The sequence below is a fragment of the Myodes glareolus genome, chromosome X, assembly GCF_982192425.1.
Source record: "Myodes glareolus chromosome X, mMyoGla1.1, whole genome shotgun sequence".
Taxonomy (NCBI): domain Eukaryota; kingdom Metazoa; phylum Chordata; class Mammalia; order Rodentia; family Cricetidae; genus Myodes; species Myodes glareolus.
This window is the reverse complement of record NC_142053.1, coordinates 89,847,376-89,864,826: the sequence shown is the minus strand read 5'-3', so window position 1 is coordinate 89,864,826 and position 17,451 is coordinate 89,847,376. Positions and strand designations below refer to the sequence as shown.

The 17,451-nt window shown below is 41.2% G+C and overlaps 1 protein-coding gene and 1 pseudogene across 4 annotated transcripts in view; one reads left to right on the top strand and one right to left on the bottom strand.

The window, feature by feature from the left end:
• Apoo (apolipoprotein O) overlaps positions 1–17,451 on the top strand; it is a 47,409-nt gene that overhangs the window by 6,644 nt on the left and 23,314 nt on the right. For 3 of the 4 annotated variants that reach the window (XM_048449812.2, XM_048449813.2, XM_048449810.3), the window contains exons 2-5: positions 6,708–6,815; positions 9,384–9,503; positions 11,481–11,535; positions 14,879–14,974. In XM_048449812.2, the coding sequence (XP_048305769.1) occupies positions 6,708–6,815; positions 9,384–9,503; positions 11,481–11,535; positions 14,879–14,974 (379 nt within the window). The remainder of the gene's footprint in view (positions 1–6,707; positions 6,816–9,383; positions 9,504–11,480; positions 11,536–14,878; positions 14,975–17,451) is intronic. The other variant, XM_048449811.3, reaches the window with a different exon arrangement.
• Positions 1,041–1,578, bottom strand: LOC125410316 (large ribosomal subunit protein uL5 pseudogene; annotated as a pseudogene).

Below are 17,451 nucleotides of genomic sequence, written 5' to 3'. Positions count from 1 at the left end.
GGCCTGGTTCCTGTATCATGCTATGACATAGATTAGACCGATAAGTAAGCAAGAGTGTGGTCTAAGGACTCTGGCAGCTCTCCTACCCTCTGCGTTGGTGGCTTATGTAACCTGGAAAACACTGCTTCTGAGCTTGTTTTTAGGATCAGCAGCTCTGCTAAGTTTGCTGCATATAGCTCAAATATTATTTATTTTGTCTTTATTCCTTTTTAAACAAAGACTTTTTTAAACTATAAATCCACATTGTCCTCAACTAACTGAATCTTAGACATAATTTTTACTTAAAAAATTTGCAATTTTCTTTAAAGCACAAAAAGCATCCAATAGCTAAGATGAGGCTGACAGGCAGTTCTTGCTGGAGTTCAGAGTTCTGCTCTGTAGAGACGGTACTGTATTTAGAAGACAAAACCTAGGTTTGGAAATACTTTAATTGATAAGCAAATGCTTCCTATTAAATACGTATCCTAGGCAACCATGAGGTGCATCTTTCCATGCTCTTTCCTTAGTATACCTATATATGTCCTTGGTGTGACCTTTTAGAAACATCGATGGAATTATACTACAGTCTACCTCCACTACTTTTTAAGACAAATATCATTTTACTAATAGGCTTTTGTTCTTTTTTAAAGGATTTATTTATAATTTTCTGTGTTAGAGTATTTGCTTGGATGTGTGCATGTACACCATGTGGAAACCCAAAGAGGGCATCTAGTCCCTTGGAACTAGAGTTACAGACATTGTGAGCTGTCATATGGGTTCTGGAAATCAAACCTGGGTCCTGTGGAAGGGCAACTAGTGCTCTTAACCACTGAGCCATCTCTCCAGCTCTGCTTTTTTGTTATTTTAAATAGATGGAAAATGAATTTCTTATAGGCTTAAATTTTGATTCAGAGGCATTTAGAAATGAAAGCTGTGATTACATATAAAAAGTAAGTTTCATTTTTATATGCTACATATGGTGGCGATAAATTCTGGCTGTATATGATTTATCAACATCACTTAGAAAATACATATTTTTTTCTGAGAAAAATTTTATTGGGCTTTTGGATAAAATTTATTTGCCAGGAAGGATGAACCCATTGTACTTCTGCTGGAACCAGTGCATGGCTTCTTCTTTGCTGATTCTGTATTTGGCCCCAATGCAGCCTGTCCTGCGCTTCTTGTCTGCGATGCTGAAACCTGGCCTGCCCAGCACCACATAGAAGTCCAGGCCGTAGATCCCAATGCTTGGATCATATTTGATGCCCAGGTCAATGTGTTCTTGAATCCCAAAACCGAAGTTTCCAGTATCTGAGAAGTTATTTTTCCATAACCCATACTCCCGCACCTTCAGATGTCTCCAGAATTTTTTCTGCCTTGGCTCCACGGACAGTACCGTGAACAGCAATCTTTTCATTTCTCCTGGTGCCGAAAAACCTGATGGTGTACCTAGCTTTAGAAAAGACAGGCCTGTGAGCTGCTCTAACACCTTGGCTGCCCGGGTTAGTCTGTCTCCACTCTCCCTAACACAGATACTGAGGCAGAGCTTGCGGATGCGAAGTTCCCGCATGGGGTTCTCCTTTTCACCTTGATCTTGCTGAATCCCTTTCTAGAAAGGGAGGCGACATGATGGGCGAGCTCTGCAACCGGCCTGCACAGCCCTGCCGGTCTTAGTGCCCGCCCGCTCCGACCTCCGCGCACTGGCAAGAGTGCTCTCGTCGGCCCCGCAGGCCTCGGATGGAGGTGGATAAAAGGAAGGCAAAACAAGCTCTCGAAAATACATATTTTTTTAAAAAAAATTTATAACCAATACTGAAATATTATTTCCTTTCAAAATTCCTAATGGTACAGGTAGTGACCACTTGTCTATTGTCTACCTCCCTTTCACCCCTACCCAGAGCGAGTCTCTGTTGTGTTGGATGTGTGCCCATCATAGAAAAGCTGGGTAAGGATAGAGGTAGATATAGCTCAGTGGTAGAACATTTGTTTGCCTACAGAGCTGGGCGGGGGTGGGGGGGGCTGTGTGACATAGACATCCCCAATGAGCGCCTGTTATAGGGAAAGGTAGTCTGTTTTCGATGCTTCTAGAGTTGCGAGTGGATTTGAAATGTTTCTCTCTCTCTCTCTCTCTTTCTCTCTCTCTCTCTCTCTCTCTCTCTCTCTCTCTCTCTCTCTCTCTGTTTTTCGAGACAGGGTTTCTCTGTAGCTTTGGGGCCTGTCCTGGAAGTAGCACTGTAGACCAGGCTGGCCACGAATTCACAGATATCCGCCTGCCTCTGCCTCCTGAGTGCTGGGATTAAAGGCGTGCGCCACCACCGCCCAGCTGAAATGTTTCTCTTTATTTTTAATTCACATTAAAGAAATTGTGAATATGTTCTTACGGATACCTGTGTAATGTTATTTGGACCAAATTGTTGATTATTTTTATTAGTTTGTTTTACCTTAAAAATTCACATTTTATCTTTTGGTTTTATGTTAATTATTTAGGACAAGAAAAACCTTGAAAGTGTGGTCAGTTTTCATAGACTTTTAAAAAAGTCCATTTCACATGTTAAAAATTGTGAGTGTTATGCCTGCTTGCATGTCTGTGCTCTTATGTGTGTACCTGGTGCCCGGAGAGCAGAAGAGGTCATTAGATCCCTGAAACTAGTTACAGACAGTTGTGAGCTGCCGTCTGGGAGCTTGGAATGGAACCTGGGTCCTCTGGAAGAGCATCCAGTGCTCTTAGTCACTGAGCCATCTCTCCAGCTCACTCATTTCAGATTTTACCTCTAAGACTGGAAAGTCAAAAGAAACGGTTTTTAGTGTGTGTGGTGCTGAAGATGGAACCTAGGGTCTTGAAGACTAGGTATGTACCCTACTCCTGAACTACATTGTACCGTTAGTCATAGGTGCATTCTATTTCAAATGGATAAGCTATTGGAGACAAGACAAATAATCAAAGAATCAGTATAACATTTGGGGGAAAAACATGGTTATGCTTCCTTTTGTAAGTATAAGAATATCTAATTTTAAATGATATTTACTTTTAAAATGTTCAGGTAATATTTATTTTCCACAGAGATTTAATATGCTTTTATATAACTTTGGAAAGAGCTGTGCATTTTAATGTACAGGTTATATGACAGTGAGCCAAGTGATATAATAGCTACAATGCAATAATTAAAGCAATAGAGCCAGGTATGATGATGGTATACGCTCATAATCTCAGCACTCAGGATCTAGAGGCAGGAGGATGGAGCATTCAAGGCCAGTTTGGGCCAGGTAGGGAGATACTTGAAAATAAAAATAAAACATTATAGATTTGCTCATACAAGTTTTGCAATCAAATTGCTTCAATTAGGTTATAGTTGCTGCACAGTGGTGGCACATGCCTTTAATCCCAGCACTTGGGAAGCAGAGACAGGCAGATCTCTGAGTTCGAGGCCAGCCTGGTCTACAAGAGTTAGTTCCAGGACAGGCTCCAAGGCTACAGAGAAACCCTGTCTCAAAAAACCAAAAAAAAATCAAAACCAACAAAAAACAAACAAAAAACAAAAAGTTGATTGAAATTATTTTAATATTACAAAAATAACAGCTGTTAAATGGGATCCCATATAGCTTCTGTGGATAAAGCTGCAAAGATTGTGATGTGTTTAAAAAATCCTCATGTTTTAAACCTTTGGTTTCTTTCGTTACTTCTCTTTACAGAGGCCATTCCCAGTAACACTGACTTTAAACATCAGTCTATTGGGTGACTTTGCTAAATAAAGGCTATACGTACTTGTGTTTTTCTTTTGTTTTGTTTTTGAGACAAGATTTTTTCTGTAGCTTTGGAGCCTGTCCGGGCACTTGCTCTCTAGACCAGGCTGGCCTCGAACTCACAGAGATCCTCCTGCCTCTGCCTCCCAAGTGCTGGGATTAAAGGCCTGGCTATAAGCCCTAGATTCTTATAAACTGGGTAGAGAGTTTGCCTAGCATGCCCGAGGGCCTGAGTTCTAGTCTCGGTACCGCCACCATCACCACCACCATATAACAAAACTCCAGAAATTGTTAAAAAAGAACAAAGAAAAGAAAACGTGCTGAAGAGGGGCTCGGCAGTTAAAAGCGCCTGCTGTTCTTTCAGAAGGTCAGAGTTTGGTGCCCGAACCCACATCAGGTGTCTTGCAAGTGCCTGTAACTCCCTCCCTCACAACAAAGAAATCAGTCCTAGAAAACTAGACCAGATTTGTTCCTGGAGATAGAGGTTAAGGTAGTAGTTGAGTATTAGAGTGGAGTGTCGGTCAGGGCTGGGGCTGTAGCTCAAGTGCTGCATAGAGCACTTTCTATCATGCATAAGCCCCTAGGCTTAATCCCTGGTACTCCACCCCCAGGAAAGGAGGAGAAGGAAGAGGACAAAATTAGTTGTACCTGGATTAAGATGGGAGAGTTTTCGGGAGTATAAATTAATCATGCTATTGTTTTTAGTGTTTTGGGCAATTTTCATTTCAGTTCATTGTCTTTAAAATGTTCTTAAAAATAAGGCACTTGATTGTGCAAACCAGCTTATGGTGAGTGTCTGTTCCCTAAGCATCTTGTAGAATGGTGGTTTCTGAAACTTGGCTTGTGGTGGGAATGTTATTGGGTTCCTTTAGATTTACGGAGTCAGACTCTTTAGGGGAAGGTGCTAGAATCTTCACTTTTAAAGCAGTCCTCCGATGATTCTGAAGCCCCACATGGCCATAGGCACACAAAAAGGTCTTTTATTGAAAAGGATAAAGCTACATAATTTAAATGGAAGGCCTAGGAAGATGAAAGGTGTGTATCTGGGAGAATAAATAAAGGGCCTTGTCTTCGTTAGACTTATCATTGTGCTGAAATACTGTGATCAAAAGCAAGGTGGGGAGGAAAGGGCTTATTAGGCTTACACTTCCACACTGTAGCCCATCACTGAAGGAAGCCAGGGCAAGAACCTGGAGCAGGAGCTGATGCAGTGGTCTTGGAGGGGTGCTGCTTACTGGCTTGTTCTCCAAAGTGTACTCAGCCTGCTTTCTTAGCCCAGGGGTGGCCCCATGGGCTGGGCCCTCCCACAATAGTCACTAATTAAGAAAATGCCCCACAGGCTAAACTGGAGCCTGATCTTTATGGGTACATTTTATCAGTTGATAAACAGAATAAACAGCAGGGATAAATCCTGGTCCCACTGCCAGTGGCCCCACAGTCTGCCCCAGCCATACAATTGTCACCCACATTCAGAGGGCCTAGTTTAGTCCTATGATGGTTTCCTAGCTGTCAGGCTGGAGTTAGAAGGCTTACACTAGCTCAGGTCAGCTGTTTCAGTGGGTGTCCCCATCATGGTCTTGACCTCTTTGCTCATATTATCACTCCTCCCTCTCTTCAACTGGACTTTGGGAGCTTGGCCCAAAGATGGAGAACAAGGAAAGAGTTTTCTTGATTGAGGGAGCCATTATGGGGCTAGCAAGAAACCAAGCACTAGAGAAATTCCCAGGATTCCACAAGGATGATCCCAGCTAAGACCCTAAGCAGTAGTGGAGAGGGTGCCTGAACTGCCCTTGCCCTGTAGTCAGATTGGTGACTATCTCAAATGTTGTCATAGAACCCCTGCATCTAGCAACTGATGGAAGCAGATGCAGTGAATCTGGTGGTGCTTTTGAATCCACAGAGGGCTAGGCAACTATTTAGGTTGCTGCTAAAAACAATTCAGGAAAGAAATGAGAGCTCCAGAAAGCACTGTACAGGAGGGAATAAAGAAGAGCAAGTAGAAGTGATATCATTTAATAGGTACAGTCGCCAGAGCCTAGTGACCAGAAGGATTGACGGTGGTAATGAAGATGACATTGGGATTTAATTTTAATTTATTTTCGTTTTTTTAGTTTTTTAAGAGAGGGTTTCACTATGTAGCCCTGATTATCTTGGAACTCACTCTGTAGGCCAGGCTGGCCTTGAACTCATACCTACCTCTACCTCCTGAGTGCTGGGATTAAAAGTGTGGGCTACCACCAGCTGTTATTTTTAATTTTAAATGGGGAAAAGGCATGTATTTTATATATATATATATGTGTATGTATATATATGATGCTTTGAAATATGTATTATAGTGTGTCTAAATGGAAGTAACTAACTTGTTCATTATTTCATATTTTCCCTTTATTTAAATGTAATCTAAAAATACTGAACTGATAGAAGCAGATAGGAGAATGATAGCTACCAGTGTCTGGGATTTGGATTGAGGAAGGTTATTGGTCAAAGAATACAAAATTTTAGGAGGATACAGTTGGAAAGATGTATTGCATAGCATAGTGATTGTAGTTAATATTGATCTATTATATTTTGGGAGTGAATTTCAAATGTCCTCAGTTTCTGGTGAGGTTGTCACTATTCCTGAGATACGATGTACAGAAAGAAAGGCAGGTGTGAGTGAAAAATGATAAGTTAGATGTTTTTCAGAGATGTAATATATATTTAATATAGATTGATATCAATTTGCCTAGCTTTTGCCTAGTGTCTTTTTTTAGTTGAAGGCTTTAGAACTTTTGTCTTTAGGAAATTAAGATAAAATCTTGAAACTTGACTTCTTTCAGAATATATGCTTAAGTTTTGACATCCTCTGAATTTCAGAAATGCATTTACTTTTCAGAAAGAACAGTAAGCTTTTCTGAGTGGGAATGTCTGAGGTTATCGGCCTATTTACCTTGTAGTACTTTGTATGTAGCATGGACAAAAGATTTAAGATTTCTTTTGTATTTCAGGTAATTCAGAGATGTGTGGGGCCAGCCAGCCTGAGCCTGCTCACCTTCAGAGTCTATGCAGCACCCAAAAAGGACTCACCTCACAAAAATTACATGACGGTTGATGAGGTAATGTGCTGATACTGTCTGGTGCATAATTAACATCGGATTTAGTTAGGAGAATTTTTGTAAATTATGTATCAAATGATAAAAAGTTTGTAGTTCTACTCTTTGAGGTACTGGATATTAACATATACCCTTAGCACACTTAGAAAATATTTGAAAAGAAGACATACATTTCCTGAGAGTTTGTTTTCTCTGTGGAAAACTTCTGAACTCTGATTTTTCCACAGATGATAGTTGAATGTTGCTAGGTATAGCTCATAGATAGATTTAATTTTTAGTGGAGAGCTTACTCTATCCCAGATTGTAAGCAAAGCTCACTTTTTTGTTTTCTTAGTAAGTACTTATTATTTATTGAAATTTTTTCATACAATATATTCTAATCACTGTTTTCCCTCCCTCAACTCCTCCCAGATCCTTTCCTCCTTCCCACCCATCCAGCTCTACACTTCTCTTTCTTGAGAAGACAAGTAGGCAAACAAAAAAATCCAAGCAAATTATAATTTAAAACAACAAAGAAAAACCATTCTCTCTCCATAAAAACAAAAGGCCAGTAAAACAGAAAAATGCCCAAATGAAACAATATGGGACAAAAGTCTATAAAAATATCATTGAATTTGTTTTGTGTTGGTCATCTACTGCAAGGCATGGGACCTGCCCTTAAGTGTATTTAATCTCCAGTGAGACTCATTGGAGAGAACCAATTTTTTTCTTTGCAAGAGGTGGTCAGTTGGAGATAGCTTCATGGTTAGGGATGGGGGGCTGTGTCTACTTCCTTATCTCAGCTTGAACCTGTGCAGGCCCTATGTGTAATGGATTATTAAAAATGCTGCGAGATCCCTGGTGGTGGCAGGCAGCAGAAATGCTGCAGGTCCCCAAGCCGCTGCAGGCAGCGGGCCATGTGGTGGCAGGCAGGGGGCAGCAGATCCCGAGATACCAGGCAGGGAGGGCGCACGAGACCACGCAGGCGGCAGCGGGCGAGAGACAGACGGATAGGCACGCCATTGGATATTTATTTAGTGGTTATGGAAGGGAGGGGAGAAAGGGAGAAGAGCAGAGAGAGGAGCAGAGAGAGAGAGAGAGAGAGAGAGAGAGAGAGAGAGAGAGAGAGAGGGAGAGGGAGGGAGAGAAAGAGTCGGAGAGACAGAAGCTGCCTCTCTGAGAGAGAGAGAGAGAGCTGAAGATCAGCTTGTCTCAGCAGATGGGGGAAGGAGTGGGCGTGGCTTGTCTCTTAAAGAGACAGAACAATCATGACACTATGCATGCTAAGTTCATGTGTGCTTTAGTCATACAGTGTCTGAAAGACACTGTTTTCTTGGAATCCTCCATCCCCTCTGGCTCTTACAACTCTCCTCTTCTGTATGCTTCCCAGAGCCCCGAGAGGAGGGGTTTGGAGAAGACATCCATTCCGTTTAGGACTGAGGGTTCCAAAATATTCCACTCTCTGCACATTGTTCAGTTATGGGGCTCTGGACAACTCACTTTCCAGAGGGGCCTGCCTGAGTCTGGACTGCTTATCAAGTTAAGAAAACTTTTCACATTTTTCTTTCAAAGGATTTAAGTGCCTGGGTTCTTTCTGGTTCCTAGCAAGATTAGAGATGCTTAAATAAATATTTGTATATAATAGATCAGTGAACTAAGACATCTTCTCTCCATTATTTATATCCTTTTTTTGTTCTGTACTTCACAGTAATTATTTGGATTTTTTATTTTATTCAATTTCTGTTACCTTGTAATAAAATGATGTACAGAAGTCACTAGTGGCCCGGCAAGGTTTCTTAATGGTGTTTATGTGAAGCTTGTTAGCTGCCCTTTTCCTTTCTTCCCCCCTCAGGCTTTAGAACTAGTAGTGCCTACTGAGAAGACTCTTCTAGGTGGACAATGGATTTGCTCACCTGCTTTGATCAGTAGCATTCTGATATTTGATTCAGATAGCCAGTTATTCTTCAATTCCTCTCAGCTTTTTTCTTAAGAAAACAAAACAAAACTCAAGGGCTGGTAATATGACTCAGTTATAATAAAAACATTTGCTGCCAAGTTGGATGACTTAGTTCGATCCCTGAGACCCACATGGTAGAAGAAACCTGACTCAGAAAGTTGTCTTCAGACTGCCACAATGCGCCATGACTTCCAGAAAGCTGTTCAGACTGCTACACATGCACCATGACCTGTGTCCTCCCTGCAAATAAACCTTCATTCACCTCTTAGAGCAGTAGGATGCTTTCCACTTTGCGTCTGAGGTAAAATACCAGTTACCAGTCTGTAAAGTGGGTAGAGGGACTGTAGGTGCTTGCCTTGCCTGCTTGAGGCCCTAGGTTCAATAATTACCCCCACACTACCAAAACAAAACAATAGATAGAGTAGATCAGGAGAAGTCAGGGCCCTTTGTAGTCCTGCCTTCTTGTCCTTATCCTTACTGAGGAAACAAGGTACAAAGATCATCTGAAGTAAAGTTAGAGGTTGCGTCCAACCCTGAAGGTAACTAATTTATAAATTATTAGCGATGCTAACCTATAAAATTGGTCATGTTACACGATCTCATAGCATATGCTTTTTTGTTTTTAATATGTGTAGCTTTCACTCTACTCAGTTCCTGAGGGTCAATCTAAATATGTGGAGGAGCCAAGGACTCAACTTGAAGAAAACTTCTCGCAACTCCGACATCATTGTGAGCCATATACAAGTTGGTGTCAGGTACAGCTACTTAAGAGTTAATAGTAAAAAGTCTATATTGGTTGTATGTTTTAATTTTTAGTTTCATTATTTATTAATTAATTTCTATTTATTTATTTATTTATTTATTTGAGGTTCTTAGGATCTCACTCTTTAGGGTTGGCCTGGAATTTACTGCATTGTCCTCAGACTGGCTGGTGATCTTCCTGCCTCACTGACCAGCATAGGTGCTGGAATTACAGATGTAAGCCATCATGCCCAGCCTTGACTGCGTGTTTTTAGAAAAAGGTGTAATAAAGAGTCCTAAGTTAAGAGTGTCTAACTTATAAGTGTTCTTCAGTTCTAACCAGAGAGCAGATACAATGAAATTTGGCATCCTGGTGGCAGCAAGGGGAATTTCCCTCTCACAAGAAGGGTTGTGGCATCTTGACTGGAGAGCAGAGGGCAAATAATTACCTTGTTGGTTTGTAGTATAAAACATGAGACATTAATCGAAAGAAATGAATATAAAGTAAAAATGTATATCAAAATTGTGCTGATGACTCAGTTACTGAGTGAGGACCGGAGTTCAGGCCCCAGTATCCACTAAAAGGTAGGCGTGATGGCATACACTTGCAATCTCAGTGGTAGGGTAACAGAATTTTGTAGATCCCTGGAGCTCACTGGCCAGCCAGCCTAGCCTAATCAGCAAGACCCAGGTCCCAGGGAGAGGTTCCATCCTAAGAAAACGAGGTAGCTGGCTCCTGTGGAAAGAAACCCATAGTTAATTTTTTAATTGTTTTTATTGAGCTATATACTTTTCCTCACTTCCCTCTCTTCCTCTCCCCATCCCTTCTACCCTATTCCATGGTCTCCATGCTCCCAATTTACTTAGGAGATCTTGTCTAAAAAATAGTTGATTTATAATGAAGTGATATCAGTTCTTTACATTCTCCTCCACATTCAATATTTGGGACTGCAGTTACAGATAGCTGTGAGCCACCGTGCAGGTGCTGGCAATCAAACCCATTGCTCCAGCCCATGTAGAATCCATTTTATTATTTGCGCTTTTATTTTCTTTGGGGGTGGGGACTTATATATTTGTTTGCTGGCCAGAGCTAGTGATGAAACTCAGTTCCTTACTCATGCTAGGTAAGCACTTTGCCACTGAGATACATCTTTAGCTCCTCAAAACCATTGTATTGTTAGAAGAATGTTGATAAGTTTGTTTACTTTAGGATTGGGATGTCTTTTTAAAATTGAGTTATCAACTCATTGGTCTCAGCCCATTCCTGCTTCAGAGAAGGATTTTCCAAATGTAGGCTCTAAAAGTATTGCAAATCATAAAATAGACTTAATTTGAAAGATGGTGTTAATAGCCTCATGGGGGAAAGAATCATCTCTGATTATCAAGAATATCAATTTTGTCTTATTTTAGAATTTTTTTTGTCATTTTTAAATGTGTGTGTCTGTGTCTACGTGTGTGGCTATGTACACCTGCCTTCAGGTGCCTGTGAACAGAGGCATTGCATCCTCCTGGAGCTTGAATTATGTAGTTGTCAGCCACTTGACATGGGTGTTGGAAATTGAACTCTTGTCCTCTGCAAAACAAGTGTGTTCTCTTAACCATTGAGCTATCCCTCTAACCACTCAATTTTCTGTCTTCTTATTTCCTTCAGTCTTAGGAGTCAGAAGAGTAGATTGTCAAAACCATTTTACTTCAAGTCTTTGCTTCCCATAACAGTAGTAAAGCATGCTGATGACCAGGCTACTAGTGAAAGGGAAATTACAGAAGAGAAAAGAAAGCAGTAAAACTGAAAGTGGATCCCTTAGTTTAAAAACTTAATAGTTGGAGATGTAGCGCAATGGTAGTATATATGCTTAGCCTGCTGGAGGCCCCAGATTTATCCCTTGTACTGAACAGTGTTAATAATGGTAATTTATTCAGTAAAGACAAGTATATTCTGCTGCTTTCCAATTGACAAGCCCTATTCTTTCGATTTCTTCTTATCTTCTTAGGAAATATACTCCCATACTAAACCCAAGGTGGATCGCTTCGTCCAGTGGGGAGTAGGTAAGCTGAGTTTTAATTAGGCATAATCGGTTACTTCTTCCTATTGAACTACTGAACTGGGTTTTCGTGAATATGTGCTGGAGACCATAGAGTCATTGAAATTGTATGGAGAATTTAGAGCTATTTAGATGTTTTCTGGAAGACAATCCCTGTTAGAATCAAGTTTCATAGTAGTTCATGAATCTCTACAATGTTATTAGGATTGTTGGGCTAGCAAGTAATTGTGTCCCTGAATTAAAAAAAAATGTTCAGGGCTTGGGATGTAGTTCAGTAGCAGAATGTTTTTTTAGCATCTGTGAGGTCCAGTGCTTAAAAAAAATTGCAATGCAATACAATGTGCTTACTCCTCACAAGATTTTCTGAATCATGGTAATTCATTAGCTGTCATTAATATGTTGCATAGGCCAGGCGTGGTGGTGCATGCCTTTAATCCCAGTACTCAGGAGGCAGAGGCAGAGGCAGAGGCAGAGGCAAAGGCAAAGGCAGATGGTGTAATGATTGTTCTGTCTCTTTAAGAGACAAACCACGACCACTCCCATCCTGCTTGCTGCCTCAGAGCCTCACTCTTTCTCTTCCTGTTCTCCCTCCCTTCCTCCCTCCATTTCTCCCTCCCTCCCTCCCTCTCCCTCTCTCTCCCTCTTTTTCTTCTCTCTCTCTCAACCCCTCTCCCCCCCTTCACCCCTTTTTCCTTCCCCTCCATAACCCATCTAATAAATGTCTAACTTTACTTTGTATGTTTATCTGTCTCTCTCGCCCTCCGGCCGCAGTCACATGGAGACCTGCCTCATGGTCTCGTGCGCAGTCCCCGCTTGGGACTGGCTGCTTTTGGGACTCCGGCAGTCCCGGAGACTCCAGCATCTGTGCCTCCCACCTGCCATCTGCCCACAGCACTCACTGGGGACCAGCCACCTTGGTTTGTGGACCTGTCGCGTGGTCTCGACCCCGCAGCAAATCCATAACAGATGAAACTCTACAATTTCAAGGGAGCCTATTTTACATAGTGAGCTCTTGGGCCGCCAGAACTATGTATAGAGATCCTGCTCCCCCCCCCCAAAAAAGCAAAAAACAAAGACAAAAAACTTTAAAAAGAGGGTGTACTAATCTAGATACAGGAAGGAACTGAGCTTCTTTTCTCTTTAGGACATCTCAGCATATTAGGGTCTTGCTTTCCCAGGGCTTTGCTCTCGTGGTAGAATAAGACTGAGGAGTTACTCTTACTGATAACCTGTCATTTCCCACTGATTAATGGCAGCTGGTATTATTTGAGATATTCGATTTTCTCCTCCTGAACACAGAGTTACTACAAAGACTCCTAGGAAGAAGCATTCTATTGTGCCAAGACAGTGAGTCCGTTTTCCAGCAGTCACAGCTAAGGCACTTAGCCAGAAGAAGCTAGGCTTTGGCTTCATGTGCAGTCTTAAAACATGTCTAAGCAATCCACCATGAGGGAACATATATTCTGTGTGGGGAGAATGTACTCAAATGAATGCTTAAATACAAGGTGCCCGAGGATGAGATAGCAAGGGTGGTACGGAGAATAACATCTGGTGGCACTTCAGAGGAGGCAGGGTCTGTGCCGATGAGCTTAGGATGAGCTTTCCAGAGGAGACAGTGCCAAAGCAGGCACTGATTCGCTGTGAGACTGGCTCCATAGAGAGGAGAGGAGAGGAGAGGAGCCATCATGCAAATCCAAGGCTGAAGACATACTTAGGCATGGCAAATAAGGTCTTGTGTTGTCTTACTTATTTGATGAGTGTTAGGATGCTGCTGTGTTTATTATTAAGTTATTAAATTCTATCACCACCAAGAGTGGCTGTTTATTTCCAGCATCAACTTTGTTCTGATTTGCTTTTTATTGCTGTGACAAAACACCATGACCAAAAGCAAGCTGGGGAGGAAAGGGTTTATTCCAGCTTAGAGTTTATCTTACAGCCCATCATGGAGGAAGTCAGGACAGGAACTGAAGCAGAGACCATGGAGGAATGCTCCTTACTGGCTTGTTCCCCATGGCTTGCTCAGCCTGCTTTTTTTTTCTTTTTCTTTTTCACACTAATGCAATGTTTTCTTTTGTTGAAAGTAGATTTTTTTCATATACTATATCCTGATTACAGTTTCCCATTCCTCTTCTCCTAGTTTCTCCCCACATCTCTTCCCATCTGTATCCACTCCCTTTCTGTTTAATTAGAAAACAAAAAGGCTTCAGAGAGATAGTAAAACATAATATAATATAATAAGATAAAACAAAAACTAACACACTGGAATTTGACAAAATAAACAGAAGGAAAAGTGCCCAAAAGAAGGCACAAGAATCAGATACTCACGTGTTTGCACACTTAGGAATCCCATGGAAACACTAAACTGGAAGCCATAGCATATGTACAAAGCACCTGGTGCAGACCCATGCAGGCCCTGTGCATGCTGCTTCAGTCTCCGTGGGTCCACGTGAGCTTTGCTCATGCTGATTTAGAGAACCTTGTTTCCTTGATATCCTCCATTCTCTCTGGCTTTTATACTCACTATGCCTCCTCTTCTGTGGGGTTCTCTGAGCCTTGAGAGGTCGGATTTGATAGAGACTTCCCATTTAGGACTGTGTGTTCCAAGGTTTCTCATTCAGTTTGCTTTCTTATAGCACCCAGGGCTACTTTCCCATGAGTTGGTCCACCCCCAATGAGATGGGCCCTCCCACATGATCAGCCATCAATCAAGAAAATGCCCTATAGACTTGCCTACAAGCCATTCTGACTGAGTCATTTTCTCAATTGAGGTTCCTCCTGCCAGATGACCCTTGCTTGTGCCAAGTTGACAAGGACCTAGCCAGTACAGAATTTCCTTCATTATCCAGATGTATTGTTCTTGAGTTCAGATGCCAAAGGATGCTTGCTTTTCTGAGTTGAATGTGTTTGGTTCCCGAAAGGATGTGCTGAAGAGAAGCATACAGGCACAGTTGACCCTGGTGGTGTGTATTCGTAATCCCATCGCTCAGGTGAAGCAGGATTCAGTTCCAGGCCTGTTTGGGATACAAAGCAAGCTTAAATTCTCTGTGTGCAGCATAGCAAGAATGTCTTTAAAATGTGTGGTCTGGACTTGCTAAAACACACCTCTAATTCCAACACTTGGGAGGTGAGGTTGGATGATCGTGAATCATGAGTTCAAGGCCACTCCATACTAAATGAAACCAGATTTAAATAAAAAAAAAAACCAAAACAGATGTTGGTTAGCAGAAAGTCAAGGGTGTGTGGTTGGGAAACATTGGATACTATATGTTCTGGTTATGTCTGAGACTTTTGTTTTTGATTTTAATGAGTAATTTATGGAGTTATTTCCTAATCTGATTCTATTGTAGACAACTATGAATATCTCCAAAACGCACCTCCTGGATTTTTCCCAAGACTTGGTGTTATTGGTTTTGCTGGTTTTGTTGGACTCCTTTTTGCTAGAGGTAGGTGCAGTTTTTGCAGGTTTATTCCGTCAGTTTATATGGGATATATGATAGGTTCTTTATCTATATTAATAGTTTTCTGATTAGTTGGTTCCTGATTGTGGACTTCTTAACATATAATTCATTTCCTTGTTCATCCCATTTCATTTGATTTTTAAACATATGTAGAAATTGTATACTCTTGGTAAGAAAAATAAATTAGTTATACTTAATAAGCACATCTGCCAGTTCAAATATCTGTTGCTCTTTGGTACAGAAAGAGTAAACCAAGTGTTTTACGCCTGACAAACTGTAAATGTTTCAGCTGTTGCGGTCAGACTGTTAATCACAGCAAGCAGACAGTGATTTGGTAGTTTATAAACAGGTATCACACCTTCAGTTAGTGATGATATAAAAACTTTAAAAATGCTTAAAATGAAAGACCCTAGTAAGTATCCCCGAATGTTACTGTAGGGCTGGGACACCTAGCTCTGGCAGAATGCTTGCACGGCGTGCTTGAGGCCCTAGGCCCTATCCCAAGCACAGGAAAATACCACTCTGTTCTACTGCTGTATCACAAAATGGTAATAAAAGGCTTCTCTATGAAGAGATTATTTTTTATGATCTATATGAAATTTTACTAGTTGTAAAATAAACGTTTATGGCATAAAATGCAGATACTACGAAAATTTCAGTTAGAAGCCTGGTGTGATAGTTCACACCTATAATTCCAGCATTCAGGAGGCTGAGGCAAGATTGCTTTATGACCAATCTGGGCTACATAGTGAGTTCCAGGCCAGCCTGGCCTACAGAGTGAGATTCTCTCTCAAACAAACACAACAAACAAAAATTCAAAATAGAAATATCCCAGCAAAGAGCTCTAATCTGACCACCATAAAAGAGAGAGAGGCATAGTTTTCTGGCGGTTGCTCTAATTTGAGACCTCTGTGCATCAGGTGTATCTTAGAGTCAGGAGGGTGAGCACCGCACTGGTATGCCCTTGGTTCTCCTGAGGAGAAAAGTCCTGCGCATTTTCCTGACTCATCCTCTACCAGTTTGTTTCCACTTCGTTGTTCGGTTTCTCCAAACCTCGTATCCTGCTGATTGTTGTATGTAGTGCACTTTCTTCCTAGTTCTATATCGGCCTGTAACCTGGCCTGAGACTAACACACGGTTGTCATGGATTTTTCATACTCAGTATGAAGCTTCGTTTTCTGGGCTTCTGTGTCACCTTCTCCTTGGTGTATTCAGCCATGTTGTTGAAGTACCTGCCTAAGTTGCTTTAAAATAATTACATGTGAGAGGCAAACTTTTAACACCTTATATGTCTGCTCCTCATGCTGACAGTTTGGATAGCTTGGAGTTCTTTTCCATCCAAACTAGCATCTGGCATGGCAGATGGCAGAGTGGATAGCCAGTCTGGATACTTGTTGCTTCTCCTTTTTTTTTTTTTTTTTAAAATTAATTCTTGGAAAATTTGAGGATTTCCAGTGCTCTGAATTTCTATAGCATGGGTGACTACACACAGATACTTTTAGCCTTTGGTGGTGTGCCTTCTTTAGTTCAAGTGATATGTATCTGCTTTTTCTTTGAGGATTCACTTTTTTCCTCCCTGAATGCTTTTAATTAATAGTTGAGTTCTTTCTAAATGCCCATAATGTGTCTTGTGTTTTCTTGTTTTTTTCTCTTTCAGTCTTTATTTTTCCTTTGGCCAGTTCCATGAGGTCTTGTTCTCTGGATGTTTGTTTTTATGTTGAACTTTGTTTTCTGTTAGTCTAGTAGCTTCTTCTGTTGATTTCATGATACCTAACAGGTTTAGCTTTCTTTGAAAAGGTCTATTTCCTGTTGGGTCATTTTTGTTTTCTTCTTGCTTGTCTTGGTCTTTCTCTTTTATGTTACAGGCTCTCCCCCAATGTCTGCTGATCCCTGGTTATCCAGTCATGTTTCTGAATGAGGCAATTGAAATGCTAGTAAGAATTCTGTGTATAGATATGGCTTGCTGGTAGCCAGGTTCTATGTTAGGGTAAACTGGATGGGAGTTGACTTTGTCTGGAGAAGGTCTTTATTCTTAAGCACTAACATTGGTGTGTGTGTGTGTGTGTGTGTGTGTGTGTGTGTGTGTATATGTGTGTGTGTGCAGTTTTGGTTCTCAGCATAAAATTCATGATTTTTTTTTTTAGTGAGACTTTGCCTCTGTTTTTAAAATTACCTGTCATGACACCAGAGCAAGTTTGCACTGGATGACATGGAGGGAAAGGCCAGGACTTGTATTTGTCTTCCTGTCTTGCTTCCTGGTTGCCCACTTTATTGCCCATAGTCATTCCCTTCTGTATCTGGGGAAGATATGCTCTCTCCTTTGCCACACATCCCTTCTTCAAGACAATACCAGCTGGTCTTTCATTTCCATTCATACTTTTTTAAATTGGTGTTTGTGTGTGTGTGTGTGTGTGTGTGTGTGTGTGTGTGTGTGTGTGTGTGTGGTCAACCTGGGACCTCAT